Source organism: Sus scrofa, chromosome 1, assembly GCF_000003025.6.
Source record: "Sus scrofa isolate TJ Tabasco breed Duroc chromosome 1, Sscrofa11.1, whole genome shotgun sequence".
Taxonomy (NCBI): domain Eukaryota; kingdom Metazoa; phylum Chordata; class Mammalia; order Artiodactyla; family Suidae; genus Sus; species Sus scrofa.
This window is the reverse complement of record NC_010443.5, coordinates 227950702-227973272: the sequence shown is the minus strand read 5'-3', so window position 1 is coordinate 227973272 and position 22571 is coordinate 227950702. Positions and strand designations below refer to the sequence as shown.

Below are 22571 nucleotides of genomic sequence, written 5' to 3'. Positions count from 1 at the left end.
AATTCTCCAAATTCTCTTCAACTGGGATACATTACTTTTATCATCAGAAAAATTAGAATGCTCTGGAATGAAAGAGGTGTGTGCAGACTTTTGAAGCAGTTCCTAATATGGTTGGCAGGAGAGGAGGTGGAATATGGAGCAGTGTGCTTCACAAGGTAGAGGTGAGGTAATTTCTAGGTACAGTAACATCACTAGAAAGCTTCTGAGTGGGCACAGGCATGTACACAATTCAGAACTTTACAAAGGAGAGGCTTATGCTGAGAAGGAAAAGATGCTTCTCTTTCTTTGGTTCCCCAAAGAGATACGAAGCCACCATTGATATCTTTGGGCAGGGCCCTGCTAGGGTCAAGAGAGGAGCCTGATTCCTCCTGGGCTGTAAATCCTTTAAGCCCTGGGTTTACACCTCAATTCTGGAAGAAGTTATACTGAAAACTGCACATCCCTTAAGGCATGTCGATAAACATCTGGCTTTCCTAGTTCCTTTTTTTTTTTTCTTTTTTTCTTTTTTTTTTTTTTAGGGCCATACTTGCAGCATATGGAAGTTCCCAGGCTAGGGGTTGAATGGGAGCCACAGCTGCTGGCCTACATCACAGGCACAACAATGCCGGATTTGAGCTGTGTCTGCATCCTACACCGCAGCTCATGGCAACAGGTCCTTAACCAGCTGATGGAGGGAGGGATCGAATCTGAGTCCTCATGACTACTAATTGGGTTTGTAACCTGCTGAGCTACAATGGAAACTCCTGGCTTTCCTAATTCTTAAACTAAATCTGCTAGCAGTAAGTGCTCATCCTCAACAGGCGAGGAAGAAGGGCAAGATAATATCTTCCTGAAGTACTTTTGATTTCCTGGGTAGTCCTGATACTGATTTGGGTCCCACAGTCATCACAGTCATATTCAGAGATCCTTTTCCATTTCTACACAGAGCCTCAAACAGCAGTATTTGGACTTGGGTCTTTCCATATTTTCCTAGATGAGACTTTTAAGTCTATACATGCTTAGGCCATGCCCTTTAAATATGGTCTACAAGCCCACATGAGAATAATTGTCTTCTAATCTCTCCTTATCTCAGTAATGAGTTGAATTATTTGCAGTCATCATCTGCATTAATGGTTTTTTATTTCCATTATGCTATTCCACTTTGTAGAATATTGTACGAGAATATGATACATGTTTGATATGTCTGGATTTCCTTGTAGATACAATCATGCTGGTTGGTCTAAGCATACTAATACCATGAAAAGCTAAAATGCTTCAACTTGCTTATTCTTCACACTTTTTAAAAAGAGAATTCCTGAGTCCCATAAAACAGAGACACTTAGCAATTTGCATCTATTTCTTGATTACTTTAGGAGAGGGTAATTTGGAGCAAATATGATACTTTACTAAAGGGTAAAGATAATAGAGTTCCTACTTCAGTTTAACTGGGTTACATAAACATTTCTTGCATGCTGGCCCTAAACAAGGCTAGGTAATGCAAAAGTGAGAAAGAAGCAGTTCTATCTTTACAGATTATACAATCTAGTCAATGCAAAACAAAAATTAATGAAGGGTTTTAAAATGAATATCCCTTCTGTCATTGTACCAGGGAAGGTCTATAATAATTAGAGATACCAAGGTGATTATGAGGAACCTCCTGGCTGAATGGAAATACGTTATAGGAAGGGTCGTGGGTGGCAGGAGGGGTGGGATAACCATACAAACAAGGACACTTCTGAAGTTAAAAGAGGGTGTTACTAATATTTATGTTTATGCAAGAGGTAAAATATTAGGCTATTTTAAGTCAATAGGGAATTATGATGCCCCTCATTAAAAGATATATATATATATATTTTTTTTTTTCTTTTTTCTTTTTAGGGCCGCACCCACAGCATATGGAAGTTCCCAGGCTAGGGTCAAATCATAGCTGCAGCAACTGGCCCTTACCATAGCCACAGGCATCGCAATGCTAGATTGCAGTTGCATCTGTGACCTACACTACAGCTCACAGCAATGCTGGATCCTTAACCCACTGAGCAAGGCCAGGAATAGAACACACTTCCTTGTGGATGCTAGTCAGGTTCGTTACCACTGAGCCACAATGGGAACTCCTCAAATATGGGATTTAGGAGAATTTTCATGAATCCAAAAGGTAAGGAAGTGTTTAGCCTGCTAGGGCTGCCATAAATGGGTGGCTTAAACAATGGAAATTTAATTGTCTTGTAGGTATGGAAGTTAGAATTCCAGTATCCAAGTGTCAGCAGGGTTGGTTCCCTCTGAAGGGTGGGAAGGAAAGATCTATTCCAGGTCTCTTTCCTTGGCTTATAGAAGGTTGTCTTTTTCCTGTATCTTCACATCAACTCCCTTCTATGCATATCTCTATGTCCAAATTTCCCCTTTTTAAAAGGACACCAGTCATATTGTAGTCATATTGATCTCATTTATCTTGATTCACTCTATAAAGACCCTATCTCCAGATACAGTAACATTCTGAAGTACTAGGGATTAGTACATTAACATATCTTTGTGGAGAGTGTGAGGCATGATTCAGCTAATAATAGGAAGGATGGTAGGAACTTGACAAGACCACCAGAATTGAAGAGATGTTGCATCTGGATGTTTAGTGGGCACTATCTTCCTAGTACACATCATAATTAGGAGACAGTTCCATTATTGGGTTCAATAAGTTAAGATAGCTGGGGGAAAATAAACAGAATGAAGGATGATTAGAGAAGCAAAACTTTTGTTTGAGGAGATTTTTAGTGCAGCTCTTCTTTCCAGGTGGGCAATAAAGACTGGACGCTGGCGGTAGAGGGATGTTCAGGTGGCAGTTGACTAGAGCGTATGAAGCTCTGGGAAGTGTGGGAGGTGCTGCAAATAGACTGGTCAGTTTTTATCACATTAGTTGATAATTCTGTGCTGTGAGATCTGACTTTCTTATGAAAGTAAAGCCCTTGTTTCCTTTTTCCATCTCCACAGGGATTTTATGATTCATAGAATCATAAATAAGATGAATTTGGAGCTCTGTGGAGGAATGTCTTGAGTTAGTTCAAAATGTTTATAGTGACAAAAGTTTTGGGGCTTTGGACGTGTTCATGAAATTGCATACAAAACGGATCATTTCTACTTTCAAAATGGTATGCAGACAAAAAGTTAGGGAGAGGACTATACATTTTATTTGGCTTACATGTTGTGGCTTTTGATAAAGGAAAATTAGGCCTTTACATGCTTGCAAAGTGAAGTCTGTGCTTTTAGGTCATTACCGTGAAAGGTCAATAAGAGAATTTATATATTATGATAAAATGTAGATTCCATGCTGAAATTCACATAGCATTATTTTTATTCTTATGTTTTTATGTTCTTTCCTATTAGCTTGATCTTCATAAGTATAGATAAAATTGTGGTACACACATTTCCTTGGCAAAGAAGAAATTGGCATATTAATGTTGCATGTTCAGTTAAATAGGTAGCAAGAATGAAATTATCCTAGACTATGTGGTTAATTAGCACCCAGCTTAGGAGTTTCCTGGGGTTCTAGTGGTTAGGACTCTGTGCTGTCACTGCTGTGACCCAGGTTCAATCACTGGTCTGGGAACTGAGATCCTACATCAAGCTGCTACTACATAATACCATGCCCCCCCAAAAAAGCACTAGGCTATTAATGTGATACATGAACCATAAAACAAACAAAAAATAATAGAGTTGGTACTTGTGGGCTCAAAGGATCTGGAAAATTAGTGAAATGCATGTTTTATTAAGCGGGGAAGAATAAATGATCAGAAAAATGTAATATGGGAATTTCAGGCACACTAATCCTATAAGTCATTCCAAAATAATGGGATTTTCATTTTATGTATGTATGTATGTATTTATTTATTTATTTTTGTCTTTTGTCTTTTTAGGGCCAGACCCGTGGTATATTGAGGTTCCCAGGCTAGGGGTCCAATTGGAGCTGTAGCCACCAGCCTACACCACAGCCACAGCCACACCAGATCTGAGCCGTGTCTGGGACCTACACCACAGCTCACGGCAACGCCGGATCCTCAACCCACTGAGCGAGGCCAGGGATTGAACTTGCAAACTCATGGTTCCTAGGTGGATTCATTTCCGCTGCGCCACCGCAGGAACTCCGGGATTTTCATTTTAAATTAATATTAAAAATTATTTTGAAAATAAGGTCTTGGAGTTCTTGTTGTGGCTCAGTGGTAACGAACCCGACTAGTATGCATGAGGACGAGGGTTTGATCCTTGACCTTGTTTAGTGGGTTAAGGATTTGGTGTTATCTTGAGCTGTGGCTGGCAGCTGCAGTTCTGATTCTACCCCTAGCCTGGGAACTTCCATATGTCATGGGTGTGGTCCTAAAAAGACAAAAAATAAAAAATAAAAATAAGGTCTCATTATAGAATACTTGGAAAAATGAAGAGGAGTCATTTCTTTCTAATTTTTTTTCTATGTGGTCTTTTTTTTTTTTTTTTTTTTTGGACCAACTGCGGCATGTGGAAGTTCCTGGGCCAGGGATTGAACATACACCACAGTTGTGGTCTGCCAGTTCTAATGCCAGTTCCTTAATCCTTTGCACCTCTTCCTCTGCAAACTTCCTCTGCATGACACAGTTGTAACTCACACAGTACATATAATGTTCAAGCTACATTTTGGCTTTGCATAATCTTCACTGCTAGCATTTTTTAACAGCTACATAATTTCCCATCGAATAATTTACTTAATTACTTCTCAAATAATAGACTGTAAGCTAATTCCTAATGTATGGTTAAATAATTTTGATATGTCTTATTATGTAAATTTGTATCATGTTAGGGGATTTTGGGCAAGAGTTCTAGATGTGATCTTTCTTGGTCATAGGATTATGAGGCCTTTTATGACAGCATTTTGTTGTTAGATCAGTAAGATAGTCTCCATTTTTTTTAAATTACTCAATGAATTTTATTACATTTATTGTTGTACAACAATCATCACAACCCAATTTTATAGCATTTCCATCCCAAACCTCCGGCACATCTCCCCACCCCCCCACCTGTCTCACTTGGAAACCATAAGTTTGATAATCTCCATTTTTATAAAGCCCAAGATAACTAAATAAATTTTGTGGTTGGATTGCAGCAGTTCTGAATTTAATATCTAAACATAATGTCCTCATCTTAAAAAAGTTTGAATTGGAGTTCTCTTGCGGCACAGCAGGTTAAGGACCTGGCATTGTCACTACACTGTCTCATATCACTGCTGTGGTTTGGGTTCAATCACTGGCCCAGGAACTTCCACCTGCAATGGCTGTGGCAAAAAAAGCTCTTGAATTATATATTTTCAAAGATACTACAGAAATCCTTTGGCATCTTTATTATCAAGTAAATCACTGCAGTTTGTTTAGTGAAAGATGTAATTGAAAGATCTATTAGCATGGTAAGTGTGAGATTCTTTTGTTTTACAGATAGGCTACTGCACTGAGAGTTGTTTGAAAAAAAAATAAGCCTTTGCTAGTGTTTTATAAATACTTTCATTAAAGTAACATTTTAAAAAATTAAATAATCTCAAAATAAAACCTCAGTAGTAAATAGAAGTTGAGATTATTTTGGCTGAGAACTCTGATAGGATGGAAACACCATGGGCCTAGGAGTCAGACAAAACTGTCTTTGCAACTCCCTGACTTACTCAGTTTATGCCTTTGGACAGGTTTTGACTTTTCAGAAGCTCAGTCATTGTATAACTAGTGGTTAATAATGTATTAAGTAAAAATAAGGTATATAGCAAAGTGCCTAAACCACAGTGAGTGCCCATTTGTTACTAATTAGTAGTAATTTCTTCCCTGCTTTATTCATAGCACACATTGAAAATGTAATGAATATCTCAGGAAGAATATTTAAAATATATAATTTAGCAGTTCCTGTCGTGGCTCAGTGGTTAACGATCTGACTGGGAACCATGAGGTTGTGGGTTCGATCCCTGGAATCGCTCAGTGGGTTAAAGATCTGGCGTTGCCATGAGCTGTGGTGTAGGTCACAGAATCGGCTCGGATTCTGCATTGCTGTGGCTCTGGCGTAGGCCGGTGGCTGCAACTTCGATTCGACCCCTAGCTTGGGAACCTCCGTATGCCGCTCGTGCGACCCTAGAAAAGACAAAAAAATAAAAGAAAATATATAATTTCAAATACTTTAAAAATACTCTTTAGTTCAACAGACTATAAATAAAGGGTTTTGCATCTTTCTGTGAGGCTATGCTATACTAATTTAAAAATAAAATTTTACAAAGACAGTACTAGATAAATGAATCAGGTATGAAGAATTCAATTAGTTGGTTCCTTCTGATTAAGTCATTAATTTTTTTCTGTTTCTTAGTTTCTCACCTGAAATGGAAAAATACAATTCCTTAAGCTATCAGAGTACTTTTTCCAAGGATGAACAATTGCAGTTGACCTTTCAGGAAGAGCAGAACAGGTTGAAAAGTGTTTCCTTTCAAGTAATTTAATCAAGAGAAAAGGATGAAGGGTTAAAAATTTCTTACTAATAGACATTTCTTGTTGAATAAATATATTCTCTTTTTTGTCTCATTTATTTATTGAAATATTGTTTATTTATAATGTGTTAATTTCTGCTGTACAGCAAAGTGATTCAGATATATATGCTCTTTTAAAAATATTTTTTCATTATGTTTTACCATAGGACATTAAATATAGTTCCGTATGCTTTACAGTATGAACATGTTGATTGTCCCCTCCATGTATCATAGCTTACATCTGCTAACCCCAATCTCACACTCCATCGCCCCCCCCCCCCGCCCCGTCCTCCTTGGCAACCACAAGTTTGCTCCCTCTGTGAGTCTGTTTTTGTTTCTTAGGTTCATTTGTTTCATGTTTTAGACTCCATCTGTGACTTACTTCACTTAGTATGATAATCTCTAGTTGCATAATAAATACATTCTTAATTCTGATATATACAAGTAATAAAAATCATAAAATCAGGTTCTGATTCAGTCATCCAACTAAGTTTTTAATGAATGCTCGTTATGTTCAAGGTGTGTGTAGAGAAAACAATGGACCTTTACGGCCACACACATCTGTGTTCAGATTTTTGTTGGCTTCAATTCTGACCTGCTGTGGGCCTGGTGATAGAGTGAAGATTTTTGACCCTCAGTGAAGCCTCTCGGAGATCAGAAAAAAAGGAAGAAAGAAACTGAGTTGTCTCTTTTGGCACAACTCGTAACCACCAAATTTAGTGGCTTAAAATACCATCAGTTCATTATTTCTCATGATTCTGAGGGTTGGCTCTCCAAGAGGTCTCTCTTACAGGATGGTGGGCTCAGGGCAGTGTTAGAATAAGGTGAAGGCTGAAGCTGCAGGGCCACTGGAGGCCTAGGCTCAGGAACTTAAACCATATCACTTTGGCCACAAGGCCAGCTCAGATTCATGGTGTGGAGAAGAGCCTGGGCCTTTGCATGGAAGGGTTATTGCAAAATACCTTGCAAAGAGATATGCTGCTGGGATGAGAGGGGTCTTTCATCAGTAAATCAGCTATGGTATCAGCTGTGTTTGTTTTGAAGCAGCTGAAGATGATGCTATTAAGGTGCCTTGCCTGTACCCAACTTTGTTACAGGTGCTCAGTCAATCTTCATACTCCTTCTTTCACATTTTCAAGAATTGTCCAAAGTTGGGTACAGGTTGTTGGGAGGGATGGACTGAGGGTTTGGACTGGCATATGCACAGTGTGGTATATGGAATGACCAGCCAATGGGGACAAGCTGTATAGCACAGGGAATTCTACCCAGTATTTCATGATAATCTATTTCGGAAAAGAATCTGAAGAAGAATGGAAACTGAACCAAAACCAAATCCAAAATGGAAACAATTTTCTTTAGAAGAATGCATATATTAGAAACTATTCCTTATGGCCTCCAATAACTGGGACTTATTAAGACCATCATATATTTAAAATAAAAAGTATCTATTTTTCTCTGCTGAAAAATCAGCTGTGCCCCTCCCTTTTGAAATCATTAGGTTGACTTTAAAAGTTGGGGTAGTGGAGATCCTGCTGTTGGTGCAGTGGATCAGCGGAGTCTCTAGAGTGGAGTCTCTTCAGTGCTGGGATGCAAGTTAGATCCTCAGCCCAGCACAATGGGTTAAGGATCTGGCGTTGTCATAGCTGCAGCATAGGTCACAACTGAGGATGGATCTGATTGCTGGCCGGGAACTCCCTGTGCCGTTGAGCAGCCAAACAAGAAAAAAAAAAAAAAAAAAAAAATTGGAGTACCTCTGAATTCCTGTTGTGGTTCATCTGGTTAAGAACCAAACACAGGGTTCTATCCCTGGCCTTGCTCAGTGGGTTAAGAATCTGGTGTTTCTGGAGCTGTGGCATAGGTCTCAGCTGTGGCTTGGATTTGATCCCTGGCTTGGAGAAATCCCATATGCCAAAAAAAAAAAAAAAAAAAAAAAAAAAGAATGGGAAGAGGAAAAAAGGTATTAGGGAGGCCAATGAATGAGAAAATAAAGCTGTTTATGTTGATGAGTGTTACCAATGGCGTCCCAGGTACTGTTTCACTTTTTATTGTTCCTCCTCCCTATAAACTCCTTGCAGACTGGACAATGTCTTATTGATCTTTGTTTTCCCAGCACCAGCAGGATGCCTGACAAACAATCTGTGTTCAGGAAATATTTGTTGACCTGAATTAAACCACACTAAACTACTAATGAACACCCTAAATTTAAAATTTCATAGCTAGCCTCTTGGCATAAATATATTTATGGCCAGAGGACTTTTACAGACAAGCTTTTAAATTGAATGAGGTGCTTGTGAAAGATACAGATTCCTGGGTTTCACTCCAGAAATTCTGATACAAACGGTCTCTCAGTGGAGCTGAGTGGGTGGGGCCTGGGAATCTGCACTTTCAACAAATGCCTCAGATGTTTCTGATACAGTTTGGGAACGAAAGGCAGCTTGTAAACGAGCACACAAGATGTATTAAACCCTGGAATTGCCCTGCTATTTTAGACTCTGCTTTGAAGCTTGATCTGTAAAGAATACATGACCATTTTAACATATAAATTTATCAAAGAGATTAAACTAAAAGATGGTAACCACAGCCCGACAACACTCTTGAGTTCCAAATATCTGGTCTTCTGGTGAGTCTGCACATTCCTGAGAGCTTTCAGTCTCTAGGGCTGTGACAGACCTAACAGAGGAGATGTATGGAGAAAAATCAATAAAGAGGTGCTAATTGCCTTAGGAGGGTTTCTGAACCTGTTAACTGCTCACAGATAACAGATTAACGTTTTGAAGGAGCTGCGTCAAGGAGATTAAGTGTGTTAACAGAAAAACAACAAAATGTTAATACATACATGAAATATTCCAAGTTTTCTAACAAAGAAAAAAAATCACAGATTAACATTCTGAAGGAGCTGTGTCAAGGAGATTGTGTTAATAGAAAAATAACAAAATGTTAATACATATATGAGGTGTTCCAGGTTTTCTAACAAAGAAAAAATCACATTGAGAAATGAGGGGGGAAAGTCTGTGAACAGTGCCTGCAAATCTAAGCTCACTGGGCAGAAATTCAGACTGGACTAAAAGGATGGTGCCCCAAAATTGAAGTCAGTTATCAGGGATGAATGGCCAGCCTCGTTATTTACAACACACGTAGTAAGAGGGCATCATCTCTGCCAGCATCTTGGGATTCACTCTAGTCACTAACCATAGCCTTAATCGACTTCCAAGGCAGAGGAACCCACTGAAAATAACCAAAATCACAAAGCTTTTGATTGTATTTTGTGGATTTCCTTTGTTCAGCATAGCGTCTGAGGAAGGGGGATTTATTCGCTGTCATTCTCACCTATAGGTAAATAAACCGAGGCTCAGAGGGATCACCTAGCACCCAGTAACTCCCAGGTAGTAAAAGGCATGTTACTAGATTAAATCTTCTGTGTCCTCCCCCCACCACACTGACTCAACAAGAACAATAAAATATGTCTGTGGTTATGATGAACATCCTATTTGACCCTCCCTGTACTCTCTGATCCAGGTAAGGTTGGAATCACCTCCTTTCTACACTGGAGGTAACTGGGGCCAAAAGGTATTGTGACAAGTCTATAGGGCTGTAAAAGGCAGTGTGTGGAGGTGGAGCCCAGATCTGACTGCACAAGTCAGAAGCTCAGATAAGGCTTTGGTAACCTGTGAGTCCAGGATGAAAGCTCGATCTGGATCTGCCGGGGAGTGCTTACAGGTATGCTGGGCTGCCAGCCGGCGGGGCAAAGAGCCTTAGGCGATTTACCAGATCTGAGCCTAGGGCCCTGGGCGGCTGTGGGTGGGGCCAGCCACAAGATATCTTACTAGAATCTGGAATAGCTAGGACTTACGAAATGCCTGCTCTCAAGTCCTTTGGTCTCCACCTGGAGCTGATTATCATATCTGAGTGTTTGGCTACCCGAGAACAATTACTTAAGGGCATGCCCCGCAGCCCCCGTCCAGGAGCTGGAATGGGGCCAGCGAGGAGGAAGCATCAGAGCGGTAACCTAACGGAGCCGGAGGTTCAGTTTAAGGCGGTGGGGACACGTCCCCGGAGAGGAGGCAGCTCTGTTGTTCCGCTCCCGGCGGGTGGCAGAGGAGACCGGACGTGGCGTGAGCCAGGAGCGGGGAGGAGAGAAGGCTTAATTAGGAGCAGAGGGGCAGGTCAGGCCGCCGAAGACCCTGAGGAGCCGGGCGTTGTATTACCGGAGGCGGCGGGAGAAGTGTCCAGACCGTAGCGCGCACCCCTGCGCGTCCCTGCGCGCCCCGCTCCGGAGTCCCGGAGCCATGAGAGTGCAGGTCAAGGTAAACGTCAGTCCTCTACCTTCTGCGCCGTCCTCTCCCTTGCGCAGTTGAGACTTGGGGTCTTGCAGCGTCGCAACCTCGAGTCCCGCGTGTGGGCTGCTCTCTACTACTCGCCAGAAGCTCAAAAGGAGGTTCTGGGGGCTTAGAGAAGACCGGGGATGCTTGGGAAAGAAGGGAGCTTGGGGAGTCTGGGGAAGGAGTGGAGACCCTGGTCGTGTCTTGGTCTCTTGTAAGGTGGCCAGACCTCAAACTGGCTTTCACTTACCTATTTTGTCTGGATTGACACACATGGTGCGTGAATAAGTACTATTTATTGTGCACATTGTATTTCATACATTTCGGCGTAGTCTGGTTGTTAGTACTTTCTTTGGACACAGGTCTCCTGAGGTAGCATCCCAGCTCCACTACTAATTAGTTGGGTAGGTAACTGAACCTTTGAGCTTTGGCTTTCCTTATCTGGAAAATGGAATAGTAATTATAATTAGAGGGTTAAATGAGATGTTACATATGCATTGCACTGAGAATAGTGCCTAACATTTTTAGTAGACTACAAAAGTTTGGTTGTTACTATTTCATCCAGGCAAAAATCCTGAGACCTAAGTATCACCACCACCCACTGCCACCACCATGTTTACAGGTGAGGAAAATCAAACTGAGGGAGAAAAACAGAGTTAGGTTTGGAACCCAGGTGAGAGCTTTAAAACACTGAGACTGTGGATACCATACACAGGATTTTGATCATTCATTTCTAGGGAGAAAGTAGTTCATTTTTAACTGCCAAAGTGGGGACTGAGTTCTTCAATTTCTTTTTCCCAGTATACAAATTTTGATGTTTCATTTTCATCTACTTTGGATTTTTCCATGACTGACAAAACATTAGATGCTCCGGCTTGATTGACACCTGGGTTTGGCTGTAAGAAACTGGCTGTTTCTTAGGTATATTTCCCTACTGCCAGGGGGCATGAGCCTCCTTTTTTGGCCAAAAGTGGGGACCAGCCCTCAGATAATATTAAACTTTGCTTTGATAGACAAAGTTGTGAATAACATTTCAAGTTAATTGTACCCCAGAAGAGAGGGGAAAGACCCAGGCAGCATATTGGTGATTTGCCACAAATGTTGGTCGTATCTTTTCCGTTTACAATTCTCTGATAGCTGAATTTTTTTTTTTTTTTTTTGGCAGGACATTTATGCCAAAACTACCAAGTGTTTGGTAAATATAGGACCTGAAATATGTCTTGTCTCTTTCTTTCTCCCTGAGTTTTTAATCATGGGTTTTATTATAGGCTGGAAAGCCCAACCACTTAGAGTTTGACTCTCCTCACATTTCCAGTAGAATCATCCAGTATTGGAACTGAAAGTGGCCACCCTACCTATAACTCATTATTTCTTTGTCACATCAGAAATCTGCATGGCAACTATTTTCCTGTTTAAAAAAAAAAAATAAGTCATTGGTAGGCAAGATATTCTGATATGGGTCTCAGTTGTGATTTTTCTCTTTTTTACTTAATTTTATTGAAGTCATATATACCTATAGTTCAGAGGCAAATAAGCATAAAGTTTATTATTAAAAATAGCAGAACCTCCATCATTTTCTTCTTTTCAGAAAAAGCAATCATGTTCATCTTTTTTAGCTAGTTGCTACTTATTCATGTCTAAATAATGCTTCTATTGCGCCTACTTTTTTTCAGATTTAATCATCATGTACTGTCTTTCCAACATGAAATATGGATATTTAGCTTCCTTTTTCCTGCACCTACCACTCACAGGCATCCATTGCTTCCATCGATCTTAACTCATAATTTTTAGTTAGGTCAATATTTATTTATTTTTTGGCCTCATCTACAGTATGTGGTTGTTCTCAGGTCAGGGATTGAACTAGAGCCACAGCAGTGACCTGAGTTGCTGCAGTGGTGATGCTGGATCCTTAACCCACTGTGCCACAATGGAACTCCTATGTCAATATTTAGTTCTGTCAACATTACTATGCGTTTTTACACAAAGTGCTGAATTAGGTAGTACATGGTTACTTTCCCTTGCTTAGTATTGTTCTCCCCTAGGGCTGGTAATGTGGTGACCAGGGCCAGTGCTTCATTGTCAGTGGTGTTCACATTTTTAAGAAATGTAAGATGGGTCTCTCGTGAACTTGTGGAAGCCCTGGTGTGTAGTCTTTGTGTTGATTTTGTTGAAGGTTCCCTCTTGGAGGAGAAGGGACTCTGTCCATTCAAGTCGTGGGTCAAGACAAGGATGAGGTTTTTCCCATAATAGACTGGGTTTGGGTGACAGAAACTTGCACTCTGGCCCATTGTCAGCCAGGCCTTGGTAAAACTTGGTCAGACTGGTGTTCTAATACAAATTCTATCAAGATCTTCTAGGAGTTCCTCTTGTGGCACAGTGAAAACGAATCTGACTAGGAACCGTGAGGTTGCAGGTTCAGTCCCTGGCCTTGCTCAGTGGGTTAAGGATCCAGAGTTGCTGTGAGCTGTGGTGTGGGTCACAGACATGGCTTGGACCTGGAGTGGGTGTGGCTGTGCATAGGCTGGCAGCTGTAGCTCCAATTCAACCCCTAGCCTGGGAATGTCCATATGCCGAGGGTGTGGCCTTAAAAAGCAAATTAAAAAAAAAAAAAAAAAAAAAAAAAGGATCTAGTGCAGCAGCAGCAATCTTGGTCAATTTTGTCTTGTTGAATACAGCTTTTCGACTTCCTTTACTTGTCCAGACTGGTTGCCCTTCATGTTGGATGTACAGCTGTTACTTGGGGCTCTCTCTTCACCATTGTTTTAGGGACTCCCTTTGCCCCTTTCTTATGCCGAATCTTGTCTCTTGATTCCCATGTCTTTTTCTTTTTTTTTGGCATTTCTTGGGCCGCTCCCGCGGCATATGGAGGTTCCCAGGCTAGGGGTCTAATCGGAGCTGTAGCCACCAGCCTATGCCAGAGGCACAGCAACGCAGTATCCGAGCCGTGTCTGCAACCTACAGCACAGCTCACGGCAACGCCGGATCATTAACCCACTGAGCAAGGGCAGGGAACCTGCAACCTCATGGTCCCTAGTCGGATTCGTTAACCACTGCGCCACGATGGGAACTCCCCCATGTCTTTTTCTTTCTTCATTTTTTTCCCGTTATTTTGGTGGAGCACATTCTCCAGTACCTCTTTGAGAAAGGGTATATGTAAGGTACATTCAATGTATTCTTATGACATATTATCCTTTCAGATTTTTTTTCCTTAAAAAAGTTCTACTAACAATGCCAAAATAATTACTTGTAATAATTCAAACACTACAAATAGAAATTCAAACAAAGTTCCCCTTTCATCCTTCATCCTCATCCCCCTCCAATCCAGAGTTATCAAACTGCTGGATTTGGAGCATTTTATTTAGGTATATTTTTATACATATATATTTCTGCCTATGGTATGCAGAAATCCCTGAGTGAGGGCTCCGACCTGCACTTTAGCTGCAACCCATGCCGCAACAATAACACCACATCCTCAACCTGCCAAACCACCAGGGAACTCCCATATACATATGTGTATATTGTTTTGATTTGTGCATTTGTTTTTACATAAAGATAATTATACTGTTTTATATGTAACCTGATTGTTTTAAGAGTAGTTACTGGACATCTTTCCATGTCAGTACTTATTGATGCTCTCTTGACTAATGTGTTCACATGAGCTGGATCAGTCAAGAATAAGCACAAAGCATTTTCTGAGCAATCGCTCTTCTAGATTCACGCTGCCAACAAAACTTAGTGAATGTCAACCTATATGCCAAACCCTGTTCCAGAACCAAGGAATATATAGTTAAACAAACTTTTATTTTTGATTTAGAGAGGCATGGTGAGATGATTCGAGGGAATGGAACTGAGCTCAGCTGCAGCTTTAATTAGCTTATCTTCCCTTCCCTGGAGTACAAACATCATTCAATCAAGTTTTTCTGTCTCTCTTTCTCTGTGTAAAATCATGATCATTACAAATTGAACTCTATAATTTTGTGCCACCAGAGCAATGGACCATGCCCCATGTGATCTATATATATCATGGAATATCATTCAGCCTTAAAAAGGAAGGAAACTCTTGTCACATGCTACATCACAGATGGACCTTAAAGACATTGTGCTAAATGAAATAGCCAGTCACAAAAGACAAATATTGTATGATTCCATTTATATGAGGTGTCTAAAGTAGTTCAGTGCACAGAAAGAAAAAATAGAATGATGGTTACGAGAGCCTGGGTAGACAGGGAAATTAGGAATTGTTAATAGGTATAAAGTTTCAGTTTTGCAAGATGAAAAATTCTGGAGATTGGTTGCAAAAAAGTATACATATAATAATAATAATAAACTGTACACTATAAAATGACTATGATGGTAAATTCCACATTATGTATATTTTATCACAATTTTAAAAAATAGAATTTCACACCAATTCCATAGTGTGATTTGTTCTATAATGTGAATTCAGTGATCAAACCTGCTTTCACCTGGGTTCACCTTTTGTCTATAATTGTAGCTTTTCTAGGGTATGGAGAGCAGGTAGCAGTGGACTTTCCTAGAAACTTTCTCCTTTTTTTAAAAATTTTATTTTATGGCCACACCCACGGTGTATGGAAGTTCCCAGGCCAGGAATCAGTCCTGCACCGCATCAATAACAATGCCGATCCTTAATCCACTGAGCCATCAGGCAACTTGCCTGGAAACTTGCTTCTCATGGACTTGGCAGCAGAGCTTTTAGCGTGTTCCCTTGTTGGGGTAGCCCAGTGTTGCTTTCCCTTTCTTCCTACAAGTGTTGGTATTTTCACATCTCTGGGGAAAAGGTTCCCCAGTCCTTTATAGCACAGATAAACTTTGAGATTATTTCAGAATTACACAACTGGGGACAGTGAGAAGTCATTTTGTTTGCCTTGGAGGTTGCATTCTTTCTCTGGTTTTGCAATCATGTGCAGGAACCTCCTGGTCCATTTTGATTGGAGCAGACCTTTACTCAATAGCACAGACAGGTGCTTTCCCTGGCCCTCATTTTTCTGCATTTTCCCTACTGGCATTTGCTTTCCAGCCCTCACCTGATGTGGAAGGACCCCCTGGTGTTTAGATCTTAAAGTGCTCCAAGATCAGAACTAGAGGTGGAATCAGAGCTGTAGCCCCTGGTCTACACCACAGCCACAGCAAATGCCAGATCCGAGTCACATCTGTGATGTACACCACTGCTCATGGCAATGCCAGATCCTTAACCCGCTGAGCAAGGCCAGGGATCAAACCTGCCTCCTCATGGATGCTGGTCAAATCCATTTCCACCGAGCCACAATGGAAACTTCTGGATTGTTCTTTATTCTTCCACCTTTCCCTAATCTATGTGTGGCCATATACAGAATTTTCTTCCACACAGACTCAAATCCCAGCAGGGTGAATGACTATGAGCAACCGAAGTTCTTTCTTCACTTTACCTATTTTGAAGGTTCTGGTAAAAGGTCTTTTTTTGTTTTGTTTTGCTTTTAGGGCTGCGCTGGAGCATATGGAAGTTCCCAGACTAGGGGTTGAATCAGAGCAATAGCCTCCGGCCTTTATCACAGCCCCACAGCAATGTGGAATCTGAGCCACATCTTAACCCTACACCACAGCTCACAGCAACACTGGAACCTTAACGCACTGATGGAGGCCAGGGCTCGAACCCTCATCCTCATGGATACTACTTGGGTTTGTTAACCATTGAGCCATGATTCGAACTCCTGTAAATGGTCATTTTTGACATAAGCAAACCACTTGGTGCAGGGTGGAAACACCCCTGTCTGCCAGGAGCTGTGCTTTCTGTAGCAAGTGTGCTAGTCACTTGGAGAAAACACTCTTGAGGTTCTATCCCTGTCCTGTATGCGAGTTTAACATTCTCTTTATCTTCCTTGGTGTAGGGGTGTATTGAGGGCTATGGGCCAGGAGGATCCACTCAAGTTGCTCACACAAAACCAGAGATTTAGGTCTAGGCAGAATTTAATTTGCTTGTGATTATAAGATCACGGAGCCTGAAAGTCATATGCCATTTTACAACTTCTGGCAAGTTCCTTCCTTTCTCACTGATTTCTCTCAGTTGCTGCCAACAAAGGAACAGAACATAGTAGTTGTAGACTCTCTAGAAATATCACCAGGAGGCCAAAAGAGTAATGAAGGGAGCAAAGAGTTAGAAAAAAGTAGTTTTACTGCTGACTGCATACCCACAGGCAAGTTAGCTCAGTTTCCTTATCTATAGAGTAAATGGCCACCATTTGTGGCCCCTTCTTTTGTAGAACTTTGAGTTAAGAGATTCCTTTGAGAATCTGATGAAAATGAAAGATAAGCAACTAAAAGACTCAAACTAGAGTGTAAACCTGACCTGCTGGGCACTCAGGCCTACTGGTTAGTGTATGCTCTGTCTAAAAATGGCTACCCACCCTTGGCCTCAGCAGACTGTGGTCAAGTTGAAATGCAAGTTTAGTATTGCCAAATTCTATTGTTTTTTGTTTTTTTAAATCAACTTTCCTTGTTAAAGAAAATGCAGATGTACATATTCTTTCTTGAATTATGAAGCTTCTGGGTTTTTATATTTTACTAGTTGCTTCAAAGATTTTTGTTTTTAAATAAAAAAAAAAAAAAACATTTTTTTTGGCCATGCCTATGGCCAAAGAAGTTCAGAAGTTCCCCGACCAGGTATCAAACATGTACCACAGCTGTGAGCCAAGCCTCGGCAGTGATGACACCAGATGTTTTACTTGCTAGGCCATGAGGGAACTCCAAAGATTATTGAAAACATGTTAGGGCTGAACAAAACACATTTATGGCCAGCTTTCTGCTTATAGGCAGACGTATATTTGTATTTTTTTTTTCTACTATGGGTAAACCCATATTATTTATGGATTTATTTATGGGTTTTTCTCCCTTTCTGCCTGTGCCACTTCCACCTTAAATTTTTTTAACAATTTTATTGAGATATATTTATAGATCATAGAGCTTAGCTGTTTAAAGTGTACAACTTAATGGCTTAATTTATTATATTTACAGGATTATCCATACATCATGACAGTCAATTTTAGAACATATTCATTATCCCTCACACTCCTTAGCTGTCAATCCCAAACCCCTCCATCCCTACCATCCCTAGGCAACCACTGATGTATTTTCTGCTTCTATAGATTTGCCTCTTCTGGGCATTTTATATAAATAGATTCATACATAGATTCATACACTATTTATTCCTTTGTGACTGATTTCTTTCAGTTAGCATAACGTTTTTGAGGTTCATCCATGTTGTGCCATGTATCCATGCTTCATTTTTTTGTATTGCTGAATAATATTCCATTGTGTGGCTACAGCACATCACATTTGTCTATTCATCAGTTGATGGATATTTTTGTTGTTTTTGCTTTTTTGTCTATTGTGAATAATACTGCTATGAACATTTCTGTACAAGTGCTTGCATGGACATGTGTTTTCATTTCTCTTGGGTAGATACCAAGAAGTGGGCTTTTCAGGTCATATCATAATTCTATGTTTAGCCTTTTGAGGGACCTCCAGACTGTTTTCCACAGTGGTTGCACCACTTAACATTCCCACCAGCAAGCTCTGAGAATTCCAATTTCTCCCCATTCTTGGCAGTACTTTGGTTTTATTTGTTTTTGTTTTGTTTTGTTTTGCTTTTTAGAGTCGTACCTATGACATATGGAGGCTCCCAGGCTAGGGGTCAAATTGGAGCTACAGCTGCTGGTCTACGCCACAGCCATAGCAACATCAGACCCAAGCTGCATCTGTGACCTACACCACAGCTCACGGCAATGCCAGATCTTTAACGCACTGAGTGAGGCCAGGGATCAGACCCGCAACCTCATTGTTCCTAGTCAGATTTTTTTCTGCTGAGCCATAGTGGAAACTCCTCAGTAGTACCTTGTATTATGTGACTTTTTGATCATAGCCATTCTAGTAGGTATGAAGAGGTATCTCACTGTGGTTTAGATTTGCATCTAAATGATTAATGATTTAGATTTGCATCTAAATCTTTTCCTATGTTCACTAGCTATTTATATACCTTCTTTGGAGAACAGAGTATTCGGATCATTTGTGCAGCACTCAGGTTTGATCCAGCTCTTGAGATTTTCTCCTGGGAAATGCACACATTCATATCTATAGAAAAGTTGTTACATAATTTCTAGATGTTCATGACCCTCTTGATAACTCTCTATGAGTCTGAGGATACCCACAGAGGATGTGCTATATAGTGGAGATTTTTCTGGGTACTTTATATGCTTGAGCTCACTTATTATTATCTAATAAGGACCTCATGGGATTTGTGTGAGGATTAGACATTCAGGAAAATGATTTGTAAAGCCTAAGACACAATTCAGCTTCAGGGATTGTTACAGGTGCAAGTTATGCAGGCAAGTGATGGTGAAATGAAGTTGTTGAGGGCATGAACTGCCTATGTTTGAATCCTAGTGTCGTTTTTATGAGCATTTGTGTTCTTGGGCAAATTACTCAACCTCTGACTCAGTGTCTTCATTTGTAAAATGGAGATAATAACTGTCTCTACATCCCACATGCTCTTGGGCAGAGTTAATAGCAACAAAGTGCTTGGCATGGTGCAGGTGGGTGCCTTGAAAGTGCTGAATAATTGTTAACCTGGCTCTGTGGGCTGAATGTTTGTGTGTCCCCAAAGTTCTCATGTTGAAGCCCCAATCTACAATGTGATGGTATTTGCAGGTGGAACCTTTGAGAGGTAAATAGGTTTTGAGGGTGGAGCCCTTGTGAATGGGATCAGTTCCCTTACAAGAAGAGACAAGAGAGAGATGAGTGCTTTCTCTGCCATGTGAAGATGCTGTAAACAAGGAAGAGGTTCTCACTAGAGCTCAACCAGGAGGGGACTCTAGTCTTGGATTTATGGCCTCCAGAACATTGAGAAATAAATGTTCATGGTGCAAGGCATCCAGCCTATGATATTCTGTTAAAGTAGCCCAAACTGACTAAGATACCTGCTATTAATATCATCTTATAGGACAGAACAGGTTATTAGTGATTGTGCAAAAAAAATAGATATCCTCCATTGATCTTTTAAAGAGCCAAGAGTTTTTTGTTTTTTGTTTTCTAAAATAATCTTGTAAATTTAGGAAAGAGAATTTTCCTCCCAGAAGGATTTAAGTCCAGAGGGTACTTGTCAGATTCTTGGCCTGGATCAGCTAATCCTCTCTAACCTTTGTCACCACAATTAGTGCCTACTTTAAAGTGATTTAAAACAACAAGAAAAAACAAAACCCCCAATACTTGTCCTTATCTGGCCTAGAGAAACTCAAGTTCCAAGCAGGCAGTTTTGCTCTGTGATCAGGTCAAGTGATTAGATACTGTTGGATTAAAACAAAGAGGGTCCAAAGTCTTAAGACTTGAGCTCTTTCTAGTATTAGCTAGAGTCTTGAGGATAGCCTTAAGAAAGGCAGACTAGGAGGGAGTCAGAGAATTGGAATAAGACTTAACAGATTATATCTTTGTTCTTAGATGGAATAAAGAGGCAAGCCCCTCAGGGTGATGTTGTGGTTCTTGAGCTGCTCACAGCCACTACTTTGAAAGATAAACCGCATTTTGAGAAACAACCCTTGGAGTGGAGACATTTTAGACAGAAAGTGCGTCTTGTTGGAGTTGCCGTTGTGGCTTGGTGGTGATGAGCCTGACTGGTATCATGAGGATGCAGGTTCGATCCCTGGCCTTGCTCAGTGGGGTGGGGATCCTTCGTTGCCGTGAGCTGTGATGTGGGTCATAGACGCAGCTCAGATCCAGTGTTGACCGCCTGCTGTAGCTCCAATTCTACCCCTACTCTGGGAACCTCCATGTACCACAGATGCAGCCCTAAAAAACAAAAAGAAAGAAAGTGCATCTTGCTGATTGGTGTTTGGATTCAGCAAATACTAAGTGTGAAAAGCGGGGTGATAGATAAAGGACTAGGAGCCATTTACCCAGAGGGAGTCATCTGTTGGGTCTTCCTGATGTTAGAGTCTTTCATTTAAGTTTAACTGAATGGAAGAGCTCTTTAAGGTTTAGGCCAGGAGAATTTTTGAGTTTTACTGGAATCCCAATGTTTTGTCAGTTGTTTTCTGATCCACAATGATGTGTGTGTGTGTAGCACATGGGTTTTGTTAAAGAATTTTTTTCATGGTGTTTGTTAAAGATGACAAGGAAGACTATTAAAGGTACAACTGCAGTGGGGGTTTTGCGGTAGAAAAGAGCGATTGGGCTCAACTCCAAATGTAAGCTAAATGGAGTTTTATTGCCAAGGAGCAGGATGGGGTCAGTGGACAGAAAAAAGGCCAATAAATAGATTAAGGATAGGGGGTTCTTGCTAGACCAACTCAACAGGATTCTTGCTGAAGGTGGACCAGAGTGATCAGATACCAAGCGTGAGAGATTTTTGCTAAACTAATTCAGCAGGATTCTTGCTAAAAATGTACTGAGTGGGCCAAGGACAGAGTCTAAGAAGGAGCCTGACTCAGTTTTGGTCAGGGAAGAATCTTCCTCAGTTTGCATCTGGAGGTGGTTAAGGTAGAACATTCTTTATAGTACAATCAATCACAAAATACATGAGCATTTGAGTAGCATATTCTTTAAAGAAGAAAAGCTGCTTTTGTTTAGACCGTCTTTTAGAAATGTGTTTTTGGATCATTTCAAGGTCTTTTTCTTATGATTAGAGTATATTTCTTATCTTATGATAGCAGAAGAAGTTAAATAGAGAAGAAATGTCTAAATAATCAAAACCCAGTGAAAATGGCAACCTGTTCTGTAGTTTTTCTTCTCAATGACTTAGGGAAAGGCATTGTGTAGTAGCTATGTTCCCCTGAGAACAATATAGTTGTTCTTTCCTGAATTATTCCAAGTACAGTCAGTCTCTAACAACAACAGTGGAACTTTGAAAATCTAGTATAACAGCCAGAAACACAAGCTGGGAAATTTTTTCCTAGCAAATGATATTTTATATCTGCCAACCCCTGTTACAGAATTCTTGGTATCCCACTGACAGAATTCTGATTCTGAATTTCCTGGACCACCCTCATTCCATTACAACATCTTTTTCCACCTAGAATTTTAGGGGAATTGTTTACTCTTGGTGCAATTTTTTTTTTTTCTGAGAAAAAAAAGAACACACTATTTGAACCTTACCCTAAATCTTTCAGCTTAAATTTAGATAAAAATCCAAAAGATTGGAGTTCCCGTTGTGGCTCCATGGTTAACGAATCCGACTAGGAACCATGAGGTTGTGTGTTTGATCCCTGGCCTTGCTCGGTGGGTTAAGGATCCAGCGCTGCCATGAGCTGTGGTATAGGTCACAGACATGGCTCGGATCCAGCGTTGCTGTGGCTCTGGCGTAGGTTGGTGGCTACAGTTCCAATTAGACCCCTAGCCTGGGAACCTCCATATGCTGTGGGTGCGGCCCTGGAAAAAGACAAAAAAAAAACAAAAAAACAAACAAAAAAAAACAAAACTGAAAGATTTCTGTCTTTTAGACTAAGTTAAACATCTTAAAGATATTAAAAAAATTAATTTAGGAGTTCCCACTGTAGCTCAGTGGATTAAGAACCTGACTAGTATCCATGAGGATGCGAGTTTCATCCCTGGCTTTCATCAGTGAGTTGAGGATCTGTCATTGCCACAAGCTGCTGTGTAGGTTGCAGATATGGCTCAGATCCCAAGTTTCTGTGGCTAGCAGCTGCAGCTCCAATTCATCCCCTAACCTGGGAACTTCCATATGTGATAGGCACAGCCCCCCAAAGGAAAAACAAACAAAAAAA

The 22571-nt window shown here is 40.6% G+C and overlaps 1 protein-coding gene across 8 annotated transcripts in view; it reads left to right on the top strand.

Moving 5' to 3' along the window:
- TRPM6 (transient receptor potential cation channel subfamily M member 6) overlaps nt 1–22571 on the top strand; it is a 228413-nt gene that overhangs the window by 64651 nt on the left and 141191 nt on the right. For 2 of the 8 annotated variants that reach the window (XR_002336390.1, XM_021064975.1), the window contains exon 1: nt 8414–10201. The exons of 5 other annotated variants lie outside the window; for them this stretch is intronic. Coding sequence is in view for 1 of the 3 variants with exons in the window: in XM_021064975.1 (XP_020920634.1) it covers nt 10163–10201 (39 nt within the window). In the remaining 2 variants the exon portion in view is untranslated. Of the gene's footprint in view, nt 1–8413; nt 10202–10331; nt 10789–22571 lie in introns of those variants that run through there. One more of the 8 variants, XR_002336391.1, reaches the window with a different exon arrangement.